At 33.9% G+C, this 20,546-nt stretch overlaps 1 protein-coding gene across 2 annotated transcripts in view; it reads left to right on the forward strand.

Moving 5' to 3' along the window:
- The window catches only part of LOC126889909 (retinol dehydrogenase 11-like), a 40,520-nt gene extending 20,436 nt beyond the window's left edge, over window positions 1-20,084 (forward strand). For both annotated transcript variants that reach the window (XM_050658627.1, XM_050658626.1), the window contains exon 5: window positions 18,495-20,084. In XM_050658627.1, the coding sequence (XP_050514584.1) occupies window positions 18,495-18,832 (338 nt within the window). In that variant the 3' untranslated portion in view covers window positions 18,833-20,084. The remainder of the gene's footprint in view (window positions 1-18,494) is intronic.
- The last annotated feature ends 462 nt before the right edge of the window (window positions 20,085-20,546 follow it).

The raw sequence follows: 20,546 nt of genomic DNA on the forward strand, positions 1-20,546 counted from the left end.
GGCTCGTGATTTTTACAATAGGGGAGGCTATACCTAACTGTAAAATATCTAGACAAATTTGCACTAGCAAAAAAATGCGTCAAAAAATGTAATTTAATGCCCCATTTTTTGACCATTTTTTATTTACATTTCATAATATCATCCTAATTCATAATTTCATGATATCATATCATTTTAAAAATAGTTAGTCTAATTGTAAAGGTTTAATACCAAAGTTTGTGTCGTTTATTTGTTAACAATTCCATCTATTTGTAAATAGATACCTTGCATATCAAAATAAATACAGATTTGAAGTTTTGCAGTCCATACATAATGAAGCTTCAAATTTTTTAAGATACTCAACTGAATTTTTTTAATTCTAAACGCGGCCACTGCGAATTCAAAAACACCATAAATTACCGATATTTTGCTTTGAGTTAGAGATATCGGAAAAAGTTATTTGAGCAAGTTATTCCAAATATTATTATAACCCCACATACCAAATTTCATAACAAAATTCGCACTTTTAGATTTTTCATTATGTATTTTTAGTCAGGACCCTAAAATTCGTTGTCCCGAGACGCACGCAACCACGCAATGGAGCCGATAAGCTATTCTGCCTCCGTTGGTATATCTCCGGGCAGCGCGTGATGGCACCGTAGATGCCACTGTTAGGAGACCCGGGTCTCCTTAAACGCCTGCTGCGCTGAGCGGAGCAATAGCAAGGGAGCCTGTTGGGCTTCTCGGCTCCGTGCTCCGTTCATGCATCTCGGGATAACCCAGGGTCCTGCCTACAATAATATGTAATAAAACTGAGACGCGATCATGCGTTCTAATGCTAATGCTCCGTACGTATGGATAATTAGTGATAATATGGAATTTACACGTTGTATAATAGTGAGAGTTGTACTTGTTGTTTTCGCGATTCATGATAAACAAAACAGTGTAGAGTGTGTAAAAAATTTATGGGGAGGCTGAGCCTCCCTTGCCTCCTCTGACGAGCCGCCACTGATACTTACTATTTAAGTAATATTGAAGTACCAAAATGAATTTTTTATTTGTAAGTTGACCGCAAACAAAATAAATAGGTAGGTTAATTATGCATGTTCCTATTCCTTGTAGAAATACTCGGTCTTCCTCATAACACAGCACAGACCAAAATACACATCCCGCATAGACAGTGAACAGTGATAGTGTTGAGTGTAGATACAAATACAAATGCCAAATGCCTTGCCTAACTGTTTTTCATTTTTTGTATTTTGCCTTTGTTCCCAACCCCTTACCCCTTATGCAGGTATGAAGCGGTCGTTTCCTCTTTGTTTGTGGGTTTTGGTTCAGCTTATCTGAATGTCAATTCCATGTAAAAATAAAATTCTAAGAATACTCATGATAAACTTATTAAACCAAAATAGTAAATGCATTTCAATGATGAAAGCGAAACGAGAATTTCTCCTTTTTCGTTAATACAATTAATTTTTAAACATTTTTACCATACAATTAAAACAATTTTAAATAATGAATTCGGTAGTTCAATAGTACTGCCTACATACATATATTTTTAAATTTTATTAATTATTCATAACGAAGTTGATATATATATATATATATATATATATATATATATATATATATATATATATAGGCTAACATTATTCTTCCTATCCATACACATATTCCTTTTAAGATATTTTAAAAGTACTTATAAGTATGTGTCAAGTATATACTTTTATGTAATATTCGATAAAGGTATATTCTAAGAATAAACTTTTTTGAATATTCCGAGATACTACTTACACGAATGTTCAGTATATTCGGTACGAGGATATTCCTTAAAGTATATGCAAAGAACATGAAATTTAGAATGTTTTTTATGGTACATGCTACGCTTGTACTACGCATATACTAAAAAAAAATATACTCCCACGAATGTTGGTAGTATATGCTTTGAACATGAGGCGAACATCATTGTTATGTGGGATCTTTTTCGGGTATAATACCAAGTTTAAGTGTGGCTTGGTTATCAGCTAGATCCAAAAGACTGGAGATGGAAATTAGTCGACAGTTCATTAGAACCAATTCAAACTTTACTCCCACCTGCGCCGGAAAAACTCTTGAACTCAATTTTTTGGCAACTGTTAAAAGGGATGTAGCATGTAGCGCTAAATGTGGTTGCAAAAAAGTTGGACTATTTTGTTCGGTAGCATACACTAATAATTGTCAAACCGGTCGTGCTCCAATCACCAACAATTGAGGATTCATTTGATTCTATCCAGGACCCATGCGATGTGTCATTATTGGGGCAATTTACTGGCACCCAGGATGAACCAGAAGAAAAAGAACAAGAAGAAGAAGAACTAGAAGGTGAAGAAGAACAAGGAGAAGGGGAAGCAGAAGTATTAGAAAATTATGAACCAATTGGATAAATTTCCCTTTTTTTAATTTATACCGCTATTTATAACTTTTATCATTTTTAACCCTTGCCAATATCAATTATTGTTCAATAGCTTCAAATTAAACAGAATCATAACAGATCTATGGAATAGAATAGAATAGAATAGAAATATGCTTTATTGCCATGAAAAATTTTACAATTTTATCGACAAAGCTTATAAATAGTAAAAAAAAAAACAAAACAGTAACAATCCAATTTACTAAAATTACATAAATCGTCAATAATTTAAATAAAATAAATAAATAAATCGAAGTTAAAACAGAAATAATCAATTGCAAAAATTTAAATAAATTGCAAGTCCACAGTCTACCTAATAATTAATAAAAAAGGTTTAAAAGTTAAAAAGTTAAGCTGCTGCATATGACACCCAAATATAGATAAAAAATAATAAAAATACTACTTGTGCAAAGGGTACTGTAATTTCTTAGTTATTGACTAAAATAATCTTCTACTGATAATCCGGTCAACTTAGACATCAAAATGCTTGGCAAATAACAAAAATTGCCGGAGAGCCAAATTTTGGTGGAGAGCTAGGGTATACCATAACAAATAAAGTTTAAAAAGTCCCCATCGATCCCATGCGTGCGTCAAAAGTTATTCGGGGTCAAAGGTCAAAATTTGAGATTTTTTGGATTTTTTTCGAAAACGGTAAGTTTTATCAAAAAAACCCTCAACCCAAAGTTGTAGATCTTAACATTCTCTACAAAAATTGTCCTTACAATTTTTTTCCTAGGAGTTACCATTCCTGAGATATCGCGATTTTAAAAGTTACTGTATACATTATATGCACATATAAGCCACGTATACATATGTGGCCCTTAAGACAAGTATAAATGCCTATTTGTGTCTCTTTTATATAGTATATTATACTATTCTGATAATATTTCTTCAAAAGGTAATCAGTCCCAAACTGAATTTCCTCTATCCACGTGGCCTTGAAAAACATTTGGCTATAGGTACCATTGTTTAAAAAAAACAGATTGTCTATTATAGGCAATGGCTACAGTATTGTCCGTATGTCCGTAGGTCTGGTTCATAATATTATCTGTTTCTCTGGTATAAGTGTGATAAGTAAATGGGTTTACGGAATGCATGCAATGAATACTGTGTGTGAGGGGTTGCAAGTTCTTGCTAATGTTCGAATGGACACAACAGATCAGCATGTAGATGCAAGTGACTCGCGGCTCATAAAAGATGCTAAAGATATTAAAAAACTTCTAGACTGGTTTTTATCACATGATCCTTTTCCTAAAATTAATAAAATCATATCTATTGCTTCTGGAGTTGTTGGTGATGATAAGATTAATTGCCATGAAGCTCGTGAAGTTGGGATTGCTTCAATGGCTAAAATGACAGGTGAAATATTTAATAATATAAAATTAAAACGCTCTGAAAAAGTACTCCCTCTTTTAGCTGCGAGTAGCACCGTGAAAGTTCACGAAGAAGAAGTAGCTATAGATCCTGTATTATTATTTCAACGCATGAGTATCACTGAAGCTTTTGAGGATGAGATTGAAAAATTTTTTGAGTATGAATTAGCTCCTTACCCCTTATCACTTTTCGATGAAGCTGGAATGCGTAAAACAACAAAGTCAGAATTATGATTGAGAAAGCAAATTTATGATTGCTTTGAATCAGTCAATACTGAGGTTGATCGTAGAAACGCTACTTACATTATTGATGGAGGGTACCTACTACATCACGTTGTGTGGGATCGAGAAGAAACCTTTAGCGTTATTTTTGATAAATATGTTCAGTATCTACGCAGACATTACGGGCTTACAGTGACAGTGGTATTTGACGGCTACAATGACTTGACAAAGAATATTAAAGCTGCAGAACAACGTCGTCGAACTACAAAAACATCATCGGGTTCCGAGATTATCTTTGATGAAAATATAACAGTTCCAGCGAATCAACAACAATTTTTCGCCAACATTAATAATAAATCTCGTTTCATTTCCATGTTAACTGACAAATTAACAGCTGCGAATATTGAAGTGAAGCAAGTTAAAAATGATGCAGATGTCCTTATAATTGAGACAACAATTGAAAAATTTAAGGCGACAAACACAACAATTGTAGTTGGTGAAGATGTTGGTTTGTTGGTACTGATTACTGCAAGGACTCCAGTAGATAAAGTTATTTATTTTCTGAAACCTGGAAGGGCTCAACAGCGAACAGAAATATATATTCAAATAGTTTATCGGCTTATCCCAAATGCCAAAAGTATATTTTATTTTTACATGCGATAACCGGCTGCGACACTACGTCCGCAATGTACAGAAGGGGCAAAACGTCAGTACTTAAAGTATTCGAAAAAAAAAAAGATTTGACTGACTGCTGTAAAGTTTTTACAGAACTTGATACTACATCGCAAACAATAATTACGGAAGGAATTCGCTTTCTTCTTGCGGTTTATGGAGCTCCAAAAAAATTATTAGTCTTGATAAATACCGATACTTAACTTTTGTAAACAATACGCAAAACAAGAAACAAGTACAACTATCATGTCTTCCTCCAACATCAGCATCTGCTTTTCAACATTTGTATCGAGTATATTATCAAGTTCAAACATGGCTAGGCAATGAACTGAATCCAGAAGACTGGGGTTGGAAATTAATAGATAATACTCTGGAACCGATTAAAACCTTACTCCCACCTGCTCCAGAAAAACTCCTTAACACTATTTTTTGCAATTGCAAAAAGGTTGTAGTGCCAAATGTGGATGTAAAAAAGTCGGGTTGCTGTGTTCTCTAGTGTGTACCAACTGCCAAGGACAGTCTTGCTCAAATGTCCAGTTTAGTACAACAGAGGAAGACTCCTGTGATTTTAATGAAGAGACCAATGACTCAGTCACATTTGAACAATTTTTGAATATCCAGCAAGAGGAAGAGGAAGAAGATGAAATCGAAGAAGACTTGACTGTTGAAGTAGACTTTCAAGAATATGAATCTGATTAAAATATCTAAAGAAAACAAAACAATAGTTAACCTAATAATCAATAGCAATATCAATAATCAATATCAATAATAAGGTAATATCTAGAACTTGACCGGTATTGTTTCCTTAAATTATCCTAAAATTGTCAAAACAGTTAGTGGAGTAGGCCTACAGGGGGAACCACGGTAAAAAAACGCGCCGAGTACACTACCTCACAGGTGGTGTGGAAACGTGTGCATATCATGTATAATGTGACTCTTTGAATCGCGATATCTCAGGAATGGCGACTCTTAGCAAAAAAATAGTAAGGACTATGTTTGTAGAGAATTTTAAGATCTACAACTTTGGTTTAAGTTTTTTTTTTGATAAAACTTACCGTTTTCGAAAAAAATCCAAAAAATTTCAAATTTTGACCTTTGACCCCGAATAACTTTTGACGCACACATGGGATCGATGGGGACTTTTTAAACTTTATTTGTTATGGTATACCCTAGCTCTCCACCAAAATTTGGCTCTCCGGCAATTTTTGTTATTTGAAATGTCTATATAGACTGGGTTATGAATAATATGGTCTTTCAGACAGGTAGGCTTTTGTCAGTTTACGGAATTTGGGAAAAGATGGTGCAGATTTTAGTTGTAGGGGGAGATGGTTGTACATTTTTTTTGCGGAATATAATATCGATTTCTTTACTAACTCCGAGGACGGGGTCGGCAAATAGACGTCAAACGTAGAATTTCTCGTGAAGTAGTGATGATTAGGTCTTGGTGGAAAGACATGTAGATGTTTACGAATTAAGCAAACAGTTTCTAAAATATACAAAGATGGAAGGGTTAAAATTCCGTGATCTTTGAAGTAACTTCTGCAGTGTGTTGTTCTTCTGAGGCCAAACAGATATATTATAGCTCTTTTTTGTAATTTGAAAATAACATCGAATTGGGCAGCTGTACCAGAACCCAAAAAAGGAAGACCATAACGAAGATGTGACTCGATCAAAGAAAAATATGTTATTTTGGAAGATGCTAAATTGAGTTCATTCGAAACAGATCTTATAGCATAGCAGGCTGAAGAGAGTTTCTTCCGTAACAAATCGATATGGAGGGACCATTTAAGGTTGCTGTCTAAAAAAATGCCAAGAAATTTTACAGAATCAACGGTACTGATCTGGCTGTTATTAAGAGGTAAGGGTTGAAGAGCTCCTTTATAAGACAATGCTACTGTTTTATCTACGTTAAACGAGAGTAAATTTGAGTCAGACCAGGTTTTTATTGTAAGTAGATCAGAAGTTATAGTAGCATGAAGTGTTGCAATATTTGAGTTGCTCCAAGTGGTACTGGTATCATCAGCAAAAAAAGATGTTTCCATCGATTTTTAAATTAGTGATGTCATTAATAAAGATAAGGAAAAGTAGAGGACCCAATACTGAGCCTTGAGGTACCCCACATACAATGTTTTTGAGACTAGAGTCTTTATCATTTGCTCTAACCAGTTGTTTCCTATCTTCCAAGTAAGATTGGAACCAATCTAAAGAAATGCCTCTAATTCCGTAGAAATTTAGTTTTTTTATCAAAATGTTGTGATTTACACAATCAAAAGCTTTGGCATAGTCACAAAAAACGGTGGCAGTGCAAAGATTATTGTTCAGTGCTTGATATACCTCATGTAGTACAGAAAACATGGCATCAGTGGTGCATTTATTATTTAAAAAGCCGAACTGATTTTGTGATAAAATGTTGTTTTCAACTAGAAAGGACATAAGTCGGGCTTTTATGAGTCTCTCAATAATTTTGGAGAGTACCGGTAGTAGTGCAATAGGTCTATAATTGCAGGTATTAGATATTTCACCACCCTTATGAAGAGGAATAATGATGGCTGTCTTCAGGCACTCTGGAAATTTACCTTTCTCAAAAGAATCATTAATTAGTGAGATGAGGACTTCTAACACATTTTCTGGAAGATTAGAAAAAATTTTGATCGATAGACCATCAGTACTACAGGAAGATTTGCTTTTGATACTATTAATTGTTTGGATTAGTTCAGATTTAACGACTGGTTTTATAAAGAATGAATTCGAGACCTTTCTTGAATTAGGGAGATATGAAATGGGATCTTGTTGTGGCAAAATAGTTGATGTAATATTTTTACTCACATTAACAAAGTATTCATTTAGATTTTCAGGGTCTGGAAGGGAAAATGTTTGAGCAGTATGGGTTTTATTTCGAAGATCGTTTATTATGGACCAAGTTTCTTTTGCAACACTTTTGGAGCTTCCCAGGCGGTTCTGGTAGTAGACTTTTTTAGCTGATTTTATAAGTTTAAGATAGGTTGCCCTGTACTTGATGATATATTCAGTGATAGAGACGTTGGTAGTAAATTTCTTGATATAGAGAAGAGAACGCATATTCTTGGAAGATATTCGGATACCTTTAGTAGTCCAGGGTTTGTGATGTTTTGGCTTAATTGCAATTAAAGGAAATGCTTTATTGAAGATACAAATAAGCTTATCTAAGAATTCACTGAAATTATTATTCACGTCCATGGCAGGAAAGCGCCACTCAGAGGTTAAGCATAAATTTTGGAATTTACGAAAGTTCCGGGTGGAAAAACTCCTGCATAAATGTCGGGTTTTCGAGGAGGGTTTGCTGGAGATATTAAACTTCGTATAAACTGCTTCATGATCAGATAGTCCAGCATTAATAATTGTAGAGTGGACATCAAGTGGTGAGAAATCTGAGACTGTATAATCAATTATGGTAGATGAAGTTTTTGTAATCCTTGTAGGAGAATCAACGTGCATTGTTAGACCATACGATTCAAATATGTTGACCAAGGATATTCGTGTAGCACAAGCAGCAGCATAATCAATGTTAAAGTCCCCACATAAAATTTTTTTTTAGGCCTAGTGGGGAAACCACGTTAAATAAACGCGCTAAGTACACTATCTCAAATGTGGTGTGGAAACGTGTGCGCATATTATGACGATTAGAACTTTTTTAATCGTTGTATCTCAAAAACGGTGGCTCTTAGGAAAAAAAGTAATAGGACATTTTTTATAGATACCTACCTAATCTTCATTTTTTGTTAGAACTAATTTTATGATAAAACTAACCGTTTCGCTGAAAATCGCTAGAAACTATATTTGGTGACCTTTGACCCCGCGTAAATTTTTTAGCTCGGGTCGGATTTATGAGGACTTTTTAGATTTCATTTATGATGGTATTTTGAACAATCCTTCCAATTTTCAGATTGATGGTAATTTTTGTAGCCTCGGATGTGTAAGTTGACCGGAGTATTAGAACAAGGACAAAACCTCCTTGTATTAAATACAAGCATGCTATTTAGCGTTCCTCTTACCGTCTACTTCACTTTTGAACTTGTACCCAGGATTGCTTTTACTGGGAGCGAGGGAGGGGGTAAAAATAAACATAGTAAAATATTTATTTTTCAACAAAAAAAGGGGTTTAAGAGGTTTTTAAGGGGTTTTTCGCAAATAACTTAAAAATTGAGTATTTTTATCGAAACAACTTATCAAAAATTTAGCGCATAAAAATAGAAAAAAATGTTGTATGTATGAAGTTTGTAGACCAAGTAGAAGCAGAAGCTCATGAAAAGTAAATTTTTATTCGTCAAATTTCAAATCGAATGTTTCAACGTGAAATGGGGAAAACTCATTTCACTTTTTGGGGAAAACTCATCCAGACTTTTTTAAAGTGATTAGAAAAGTTTTATTTTTCTATAAAAGTTTCTAGCATCAAAACTAATGTAAGTGAGATTCAAAATAAAGTTGTTCCATTTTTTTGGTAAAAAAAAATCGTCAAAATCACCTCCTAAGTAGCACATAATGGTTATTTATGATATAAGTGTTAAAAGTACACGTTTAAGGCACGCATGTGAAAGTTTGCAGAATGAGCGATAGCGAGTTCTGCAATTCACATGAGTGCCTTAAAAATATACTTTTTAACACGCATATCATACAACATTTTTTCTACAAACGTAATTACAGGACAATATTTACAAAAACTTTTACTTGAACGTGACTGACATTCCATTTTTATATTTTTTTGACATTACATCAAAATTGTCTATACGGTCAATACGAACTGCAGTGCCTTAAAAATATTTTAAAGTACTAGTGCCTTAAAGTAGCATTTTTAACGCACGTATGGAGTGCTAAAAATTGCATTTTTAACACGGTTGTAGAAAAATGAAATTAATCCTTATTGCTTTACAATTTAATTTACTTATGCATTATTGTTTATATGATCTGTAAGTTTCACCGGTTAAATGCTTATTAAAAATCATGGTTAAAATGTATTTTTTTTTCAAAATACTTATAAAGTAGATACAAAAAATCTTAAAAAGTAAGAAAGATAGGTTTTGCCTTTTTGAATACCTATTTTAAATTTTTTTTTCTGTAAGACATTTGATATGACTGTTCAAAGTTTGCATACATCGTGATTAGTTACTCGCTTAAGTCAACCCTTTCAAAAATAAGCACTTTGAAGAGGTGAAACTTACAGATTATATAAACAATACACAAATAAAGTAAATTATAAAACAGTAATGATTAATTTCATTTAGAATGCTAATTAAAGGGTGATTTTCACTATTTCTTTTTTATAAAAAAAGTGATCAACTTTATTTTGAACGTAACTTGCTTAGTTTTGATACTTTTATACAAAACAGACATAAAGCATTTTAAAAAAGTTTTGATGAGTTTTCCCCGAAAAGTGCCTAATTTTTTGGTTATTTCATGTTGAAAGATTCGATTTAGAATTTGACAAAAAAGAACCTACATTTCCTGAGCTCCAACTCTCTACTTAGTCCTGTCGCCAGGGGGGGTACAACGGCCTCGTTAATTCAGATGTATTTTGATCCGTAGAACACGAATTTTTTGGGTAACAGTTGATCCGGATGTCGATAAGATTGTTATAGACCAAGAACTTGAGGAATCAAATAACAGCGATTTTTGGCAAAACAAAACAATATTTTGTATTTTTTGGGCCATTTTAAGTAAAAAATATTTCTACAAGTTTTTTCGTAGGATGCACAGTTTTCGAGATAAACGCGGTTGAACTTTAAAAAAATCGAAAAATTGCAATTTTTGAACCCGAATAACTTTTGATTAAAAAATAAAATAGCAAGTCTGCTTACCGCATTTGAAAGTTTAAGTCAAATTATATCGGTTTTGATTATTTGCATTGGTAAAAATTTATTTTTTTATTGTTTAACAAAGCTATAAACACGTAGGGTTTCCCGTGCTTTTACATGCGTTTTAACGCATGTAACGTAGAAATAGTCTTGATTGCACTAGTACCTATTCTACCTACTCGTTCGATTTTAAATGAGAAATCATAGAAACATCACTCACGCACTAGTTGTTTGTAGCTTTGTTTAGCAATAACACAATAAATTTTTAGCAATGCAAATAATCAAAACCGACATAATTTGACTTGAACTTTCAAAGGCGCTAAGCAGAATTGCTATTTTATTTTTTAATCAAAAGTTATTCGGGTTTAAAAATTGCAGTTTTTCGATTTTTTGAAAGTTCAACCGCGTTTATCTCGAAAACTGTGCATCCTACTAAAAAACTTGTAGAAATATTTTTTGCTTAAAATGACCCAAAAAATACAAAATATTGTTTTGTTTTGCCAAAAATCGCTGTTATTTGATTCCTCAAGTTCTTGGTCTATAACAATCTTATCGACATCCGGATCAACTGTTACCCAAAAAATTCGTGTTCTACGGGTCAAAATACATAAAAAAAATTTGGGTAAGTCCATCTGAATTAACGAGGCCGTTGTACCCCCCCTGGCGACAGGACTAACTGGGTCGACAGACTTCATACGTACAATATTTTTTTTATCTTTTATAAACTACATCTTTCCTAAGAATGTTCTACAAACGTGTTTATTTAGTTGAGAAATAATAACTCGCAAGAGTTATTTGCGACAACTTCAAGAAGGGTTGACTCCAGGGCCGGATTTAAGGGAGGGCAGGCTGGGCAGCTGCCCGGGGCCCCCACATTTCGGGGGCCCCCACAAAGTCCCAAACATAAGAGATTAATTTAAACAGATATTGGCAGGAGATACAGGAACAACGTATGACAAGTATAAAATGAAGGAGCGAAGGAGTGATAATATTGCATTGTTCATGGTTATGTTTTTGACCTTCCACCGGGTGAGTGTATTGCTTCGTTTGTAAATTATTATCAAGTGATGAGAAGAGAATTTTGCGATAGGAAACATGTAGATGCAGATAGTAGGCTTATGAATCAAGAAATTTCTAAAGCACACGAAAAAATTGGGCGTATTGATACTGAAGTAGCAAAACAGGCCGAAGAAATAAAGAATTATTGGAAAATGGTAACTCAAAGACTAATTTTAGTGTTATAAAGTTTATTTGTGAAGGAGATTTAGCATTTCTCAGCGAAAAGGAGTTGTTGAGTTCATCACAAAATGAAAACTATTTGAAAATACTCCAGTTATTAGCTAAATATGATCAATTTTTGAAGCACCATATTTTAATAAATATTCAAATCCTGGAAGCGGACATGTCAACTATCTTTCATTTATCAACCATATGTGAGAAAATTGTACATCTGATGGGTCAAAACGTATTAAATGAAGTAGTTTTAAGGATTAAGAAGTCAAAATATTATTCAGTTCATACAAATCAATTAACTGTGATATTTCGTTACATAGAACGTTTCACTCCTGTTGAAAGGTTTACCATATTTTTGCCAAATCGCCGTCATAAAGCAGAAGATATTTAATTATCTAATGACATTTTTGCAAGAACATGATATCGATCTGAAAATACAATGGTCTTCAGGCTGAAATTACAGAACAAAAAGGTACATATATATATATATATATATATATATATATATATATATATATATATATATATATATAGAACTGGATTCGAAATCCGATGTATTTATCGACCGTGCAAGTATATTCTATAACACTATAAAACAGTGTTGAAATTATCGGGAAATGCGGTCTGTGGCTTAGATTGAAACTACATTTAATTCTATTGAATTCGATATTTCGATGAGTATTTATTAATTTTTCATCTTCATCAGGAACAAACTACAAAATTAACTAACAGTTAGGTACAAACATAATATTACAATGATATAACTTACGAATTGTTGTAGGTATGTTATATAAAGCAATTTAACTTAAAGCTATGCATGTCGTTTCACGAGAACGTCGAGGGCGGCACTGAATCAGGTATCTTTTCTCACATGTGTTAAGGGCCAAAAGTTCCAATATCGAGCCATCTGTTTAATATTCTGCTATTTTTAGAATTTTAAAACATTGCAGTAAATTTCGCTTAATCTACTTGTGTCTGATTTATAATTAATTGAACGTTTATTACTGTTTATGTGGTACATCTCGAGGAACAATCTTTTCTTATAATTGTTTTCTGAATCTAGGATCTTGATATCTGACAAATTAAATTGGTGTCCTGTTGTTATGGAATGGTGTGCTGCTGCACAAGTATTTTTGTGTGTTTTGCACACAAAAAGTGATTGCAAAGCACAAAAGCACAAAAAGTGAAAGCACAAAAGTGATTGCAAAACACACAAAAATACTTATGCAGCAGCACACCATTCCATAACAACAGGACACCAATTTAATTTGTCAGATATCAAGATCCTAGATTCAGAAAACAATTATAAGAAAAGATTGTTCCTCGAGATGTACCACATAAACAGTAATAAACGTTCAATTAATTATAAATCAGACACAAGTAGATTAAGCGAAATTTACTGCAATGTTTTAAAATTCTAAAAATAGCAGAATATTAAACAGATGGCTCGATATTGGAACTTTTGGCCCTTAACACATGTGAGAAAAGATACCTGATTCAGTGCCGCCCTCGACGTTCTCGTGAAACGACATGCATAGCTTTAAGTTAAATTGCTTTATATAACATACCTACAACAATTCGTAAGTTATATCATTGTAATATTATGTTTGTACCTAACTGTTAGTTAATTTTGTAGTTTGTTCCTGATGAAGATGAAAAATTAATAAATACTCATCGAAATATCGAATTCAATAGAATTAAATGTAGTTTCAATCTAAGCCACAGACCGCATTTCCCGATAATTTCAACACTGTTTTATAGTGTTATAGAGTATATATATATATATATATATATATATATATATATATATATATATATATATATATATATATATATATATATATATAAACAAGGTTGAAATATTGGGGTAGCAGCAATCTCAAAGAAAACTCTTTATAATAATTCCAAGCTTTCGATAATGTTTATTATCATCTTCAGGGAAACTACAAATATAAATATACAGTATTTAACAATTAGTCTAACTAAAATCAATAAAAATTGTTATCTATGTGCCATCAAAAATCCAAAACACCATAGTTTTCTCTCACTAAACTAGGTGTCTAGGATCCCCAGAAACACAAAAATAACAAAATATTGCTCTGAGAAATGCAGAGCTAATACTCTCACTATAAACACCGCATATCACAGAACAACCTTACTAAAAAATTATTTATATGTTTTGGTACTTACATTATTTGAGGATGTAGAGCCTAGTTGTTAAATACTGACATAACAATGAAATTTTGTCTTGGTAAATAGTAAATAATATAAATTAAAGTAAAAAATATATAAAAACTTATAAAAATCTGAGTATAAAGCGATAAAAGCTAAAATATTTTTTAAAAAATTATGTAGGGGAGACTGTTGTACCTTTAGGCCGTTGTACCTTGGGCCACTTCAAATTTAAAACCAGTGTCTCCAAGTACTAACACCAGAACAAACTAAATCATTTGCTTATGGTTGCCGCTACGTCAAAATTTTAGTCTGGTGTAAATCCGCGGCAAACTGAGGTTTTGCGCAACAAAAGTTAGTTTTGAGACTTAAAAGTAAATATTTTTGAAAAATTTGAGTGCCAGTATTGTAATACAAGATTGTGTTTTTAATAATTTGAGTGTATAGTTATATCAACAGTTTACTGGTAAGTATTTATTTATTGTTGTTGTTTGTTTTAAACGTAACCTCTAAGTTAGAAATTTGTTTTTCTAAAAAAGTGTACCCTCTTGTACCTTGGGCCAGAAACACATCCTGTACCTTGGGCCATGGCCCAAGGTACACGACCCATGGCCGAAGGTACACGAGCCTTTGGTTTTCGTATAGATAATTAAATAGTTTGGTGAAACTTGCGTTTTTAACTCACGTCAAATCATGTCATTATTTATTAAATAATACACCAGTCGGACATTAATGTTTTTTAAAATTTAAATTATAGCTAGGTATTTATTTCGTTTTTTTTTACTTGCAGGATATATAATAACCTCTTATTATGCCACGTAGCAAGACTGGAAAAAAGCGAGAAGCGATTAATCCTGAATTGTTAAAGGGGGCTTTGGAGTCTATATTCCATGAGGATCCAACAAAACGTATTAGCTGTAGACAGGCTTCCAAAGTTTTTAAGATTAGCCGTGCTACACTTGCTAGAGAGGCCAGAAAATTTCAAGAACCAGAAGGAGGAGAATATCACTATTCTGTAAATTATGCTGTACGCCAAGTGTTTACTGACAGAGGAAACTTGCTTAGTTGAATATATAAAAAAGATTGCTTTAATGCAGTACGGTTTATCTAAGAAAGGCGTAAGACAGCTAGCTTACAAATATGCTGTCGCCAATAATAAGAAATTTCCAGATTCTTGGAACACAAAAAAATTGCCGGTGAAGAGTGGATGAGAGGCTTTTTGAAAAGGCATAAGGACGTATTGTCAATTCGAAAACCCGAAGCAACAAGTCTCAGTAGGTCAACCAGTTTCAACAGGGTCAATGTCAAAAAAATTTTTGACAACATCAAAACCGTCCACAGTCTATTTATAATAATTCCTCCTAACAGAATTTGGAACTTAGATAAGACCGGTGTAAGCACTGTTCAATCGCAGTCAAAAATAGTTGCTTTCAAAGGAATTAAACAACTTGGTAGTGCTACATCGGCCGAGAGTAGCACCGATAAGTGCTACAGGAAACTACATCCCACCTATGTTGATTTTTCCTAGGGTGTTTTTGAAAGATAGAATCATTTTTGGGGCTCCTCCAGGAACCGTCGGAGTTGCAACGGCCTCAGGGTGGTCAAATGATCAACTGTTTCTGAAATTTCTGGACCACTTCATCCAGCATGTCAAGTGTTCAAAGGACGAACGAGTGATATTATTTTTAGATAATCACGAATCTCACCTGTCTATCGAAGCAGTAGAAAAAGCATCCAATGCGGGAACTTTAATGATTACCTTTCCTCCTTACACTTCGAACAAACTTCAACCACTTGATTTGACAGTATATGGGCCCCTCAAAACCTTTTATAGCCAAGGAGGTGATTCTTGGTTGTTTAGTAATGGTGGAAAAACCTTTGATATCTACTCAGTGGCCGAAATCATTGGAAAAGCTTATCCTGAAGCTTTCACCCCCAGCGATATTATTAGCGGCTTTAGAGCTTCTGGAATGTATGCCTTAGAAGCGAAAAATTTTCAGATCAAGATTTTTTGGGCTCCTATATGTAACCGATCGTGAAATGGAAAATATGGGGCCAACTCAAACCGTTACAACTTTCAGTTTTGTTCTCTTTTTTTACTGGCGGCCCAAGGTACAGGAGGCTTGTCTCAAGGTACATGACCTCGTGCACCTTGGGCCGCCATGTAAGCCTGTCATTTTTGTTTAAATATGCACTTTATTTTTTTGTATTTTTTTATCTAATCTCTTCCTATATTGGACAAATATGTATAGAATTTACCAAATACGTAAAATCCCTGAAAAAAATATCCACTTTTTTTCTAGACGAAAATTTAAAAAAAGTGGCTCTAGGTACAACAGTCTCCCCTATGTCTAATTGGCATTTTACAAAATGTCTAACAAAATGTTATGGATGTTTATTCATTTTTCTTTGAATTCATACGGAAACGTCAATTTGTTCTGTGATATGCGGTGTTTATAGTGAGAGTATTAGCTCTGCATTTCTCAGAGCAATATTTTGTTATTTTTGTGTTTCTGGGGATCCTAGACACCTAGTTTAGTGAGAGAAAACTATGGTGTTTTGGATTTTTGATGGCACATAGATAACAATTTTTATTGATTTTAGTTAGACTAATTGTTAAATACTGTATATTTATATTTGTAGTTTCCCTGAAGATGATAATAAACATTATCGAAAGCTTGGAATTATTATAAAGAGTTTTCTTTGAGATTGTTGCTACCCCAATATTTCAACCTTGTTTCCTAACTGTTCAGCAAAGATTATATACCTGTTATATATATATATATATATATATATATATATATATATATATATATATATATATATATATATATATATATATATATATATATATATATACGTGGGTGCTCCGTATTCGGTGTAGCTGCTTAAATAGATACGGCATGCGTTCCCCTACACATAAACAGCAAACCGGTTAAATCACTGGTTGGCGATCACCAACGTATCCACTATGTGGAGCTGCTACACCGAGCACGGAGCACCCACGTATGGATACGCACCTTAATATCTTGGAGTTGTGGATTCGCCGTGTCGCCCACTCTCTAAATTTAGTTTCAAAAGCTGCAACTGAGTGTTACCATGCATTAGCATAGCACCGCATTCTTTAATTTTTTAGAAGAACTAGCTTATATGTATTTTCCACTTTCTCTACATATAGATACAGCTTGACAGAATGTTTAAAAGCCGCGTCTGAAAGCGACAGCAATACAGACTGTGCCAAAAATATTATTGTTCCTAAAAGAGCAAATACTACTAGATGGTCATGGAGGTAATGCCGCAAAATAACTAGTTAAAGGTTATAATCAGATTAAAGGAGCATTATCCAAAATTTCGGAAGACTATGAGCAACAATTTAAAACTCATTGAAAATGGTTTGTTGTACCTATAATCGAATGTGTTTACTGGAAACAGAGAGGATATCAGGGAGGACAAACAGCACAAGTCGTATTCTTCAAGATCCAAATATTGAACTTAATTCAGGAGTGGCAGCACTTAGATCACTTATACAAATTTTACAGTCAAGACGTGACAATTTCGAAAGATATGAGAACATCGTGGAAGTTTAGAACTCAAACTTTTATCGCTATTATAGATTACGTTTAAGTCAGAGGCTTCCTGCATATGATTCCATCCATTCCAATTTTGGATTTTTACATCATTTTGGAAAATTGGAAAATTTAACTCTGAATGAAATTGAACCTCACTCACTAAAGCTTACCAACATTTATAGCAATGACTTAGATGAAAACTTATGTGTCCATCTGGTACAGTTTATAAGATTCTTCAATTCATTTAAAGATGAAATCAGCTCATCAAATAGAAGTAAAGAATTTCAAATGTACCAACTGCTAAAAAAAAAAAAAGAATATGAATGATGCTTTTCCAAATGTTGAGATGACACTGTGAGGTTAATGTTTAGTTCTGATGCTAACTAACTGCAGTGGTTAGAGATCATTCTTAAAATTTAAGTTAATTAAAAATCGACTTCGGTCTATGATGGGCCAATAGTGTTTGACTCATCTCTCTACAATGAGCATTGGCCACGATGTCTAAATGCAACTTATGTCCCACATAATCAAGAAATTTTCAATTAAAATATCTCGAAAAGTTCCCGGACTTTAACCATACATCTTACTATTATTTTTAATATTTTACTGTAACAAGTTACAGCTCTTGTACTTTTTATTATTTAAAATTATATTTATAAAAGTAGATCAATGTTTTTTTAATGGTAGGAGGCAGGGCCCCCACACCAATTCTGCCCAGGGGCCCCCACAGGCTTAAATCCGGCTCTGGTTGACTCTCACCCTCCAAGTAAAAGCAACCAACAGCAGAAGTTCAAAAGTGAAACGAAGGGTAAGAGGAACCTAAATCCAAATTTTTATGCAATTCGGTGATGACACGGAATATACATGGTAACGCCATATTTCACGTGCATTTTCTAACCTATTAATCCTTTCGACTCTTAACCATCTCACTTCCTTCTGTATGATTTTCCATTTATTAATTTTAAAAATGAGTTTTATTACCATAGTTTTTTTTTAGAAAAGGACATAACTGATGTCCATGTCTACTCCTTACATCCCGGAGTTATACGTACCGAACTTGGCCGACACTATGATTCCATGTTTCCAGGACTAACCTGGGTGTACGACAATATCTTCGGACTTTTTATTAAAACTCCAACTCAGGGTGCGCAAACACAAATATACTGCGCAGTAGACGACAATTGCGCGAGTGAAACAGGACTGTACTATGCGGAGTGCGCTGTAACGTCGTGTTCAAGGGAAGCGGAGAATGCCGAAACTGCTCGAAAACTGTGGGACATTAGCATGGAACTTGTAGGACTTGATAAAAATGACGACATATTTAAAATTGTTTAATTGTAAACAAACACTTTTTTTTGTTTAATTGTATCTGTAATTTAACCATTTTGTGATCATCATCATTTTCATCATCATCAACAGCTCTTGCTTCCCTTAGGTGTGTCCATTCATTTCTGTTTGCTGTTTTTTTGCATCCATCCGTGGCCAGACATTCGCTTGATGTCATCAGTCCATCTTTTTTGAGGTCTGCCTTTACTTCTTTTGCTTGCACTTGGTCGCCATTCAAGAATTCGCTTTCTACAACGGCTGTCTTCCATTCTTCCTGTGCCCTGCCCAATTCCATTTTAACATCGCAGTCTTTTGGATCACATCTGTTACTTTTAATCATCTTCTTATCTTTTTATTGGATTTGCGATCACTGAGCTTAATATTGAGCATTCTCCGTTTCATAGCTCTCTGAGTCACTTGAAGTTTGTGGACTACGCTGTTGTTAAAAGCCCATGTTTCAGTTCCATATGTTACAATCGACAATACGTACTGATCGAAGGTTTTTGCCTTGATTGCCTTGATTTTATGATAACTTTATTTTATGATCCTTTTTAAAAATTACTTAATTTCTTACTGACACTGTATTGTCAATTTTATCTCTGAGCAGGTTCTCTGGGTCTCTGGTATGTGTACGTGATTTATGGAGTCCAAATTTAGGCAACTCTTTTTCTTTTTAAGGCATGTTTTTCCGTCGAAGACAGTGCCGGCGCTAGGGTATAAGGTGCCCGCCTGCAAAACTAGCACTGGCGCCCCCCCCCCCACACACACATACACACAGATACTCATACAACCCCAGTCTCAGGGAGATTATGTATGTTCTAATGGAACAGTGAAGTGAGACTGCGTAACCTAGTGGTACCTATCTGACCGCCCATAACCTGGAGTGGTATCTATCTGACCCTCAAGCTATACCACCACCCCTCCCCATCGCAGTAAATAACGAATGAAAAGGCTTTGTACTGAACGTTACCTTGGGTCCTTAGATGTCCTGGGTAATAGGACATCCTGTGAATTACCTTATGTGGTTATACCACCTGATTTTAGAGGTAGATAGAAGAGCTTTTCCCCGATTAATGGCTTGATTTTGGACTTCTCTTCTAAGAATGTGTGTTCCGGACAACGAGGCACCGACTAAAGTCGGTGTACCGCTATCCGCAAATATCTACGGAAAATAAAGTTTGGTTACAGTTTTATTGGGCCCATCATCTGACAAAACAACTTCACTTTAACTTTTTTAAGAAATTTGCTAAGAGAACTAAAATTGTTTTTTTTTGTCATTTCTTCTTTTTTAGCTTTTAGGAGGTACGGTCCTGGTAAAGAGACAGTGAGGTCGATTTGAATCTGCTCCGCAATTTAGCTTCAAAATTACTGAGGTATTGCGAACAGATAAATCACCAAAGTCTTACAAAGTGTAAATAAGTGAATTAATAATTTAGAGTGTAAACTAAACAAGAATTTTAAAAGTAAGATCCAGCCATTATTAACCTAACCTAGCTTTAATAAAAATATATTTTAAATTACTAACAGTAAAACAATAATTATCATTAAGTTTTTTGGCACTGATAAGAAGTCAAGGTCCGCTGGGGCGACTAGCCGTTGCTTCTTTTCGCAGTGTTAATGACTACCTAATAGATAAATTCAAGTTTTTTGCACCTATCGAAAAATACAGAGTCGAAATATTATTGTTGATATAAATAAATAACCGATAATTAAACAATTTTTA

Source organism: Diabrotica virgifera, chromosome 8 (genome assembly GCF_917563875.1).
Source record: "Diabrotica virgifera virgifera chromosome 8, PGI_DIABVI_V3a".
In the NCBI taxonomy this organism is placed as follows: Eukaryota; Metazoa; Arthropoda; class Insecta; order Coleoptera; family Chrysomelidae; genus Diabrotica; species Diabrotica virgifera.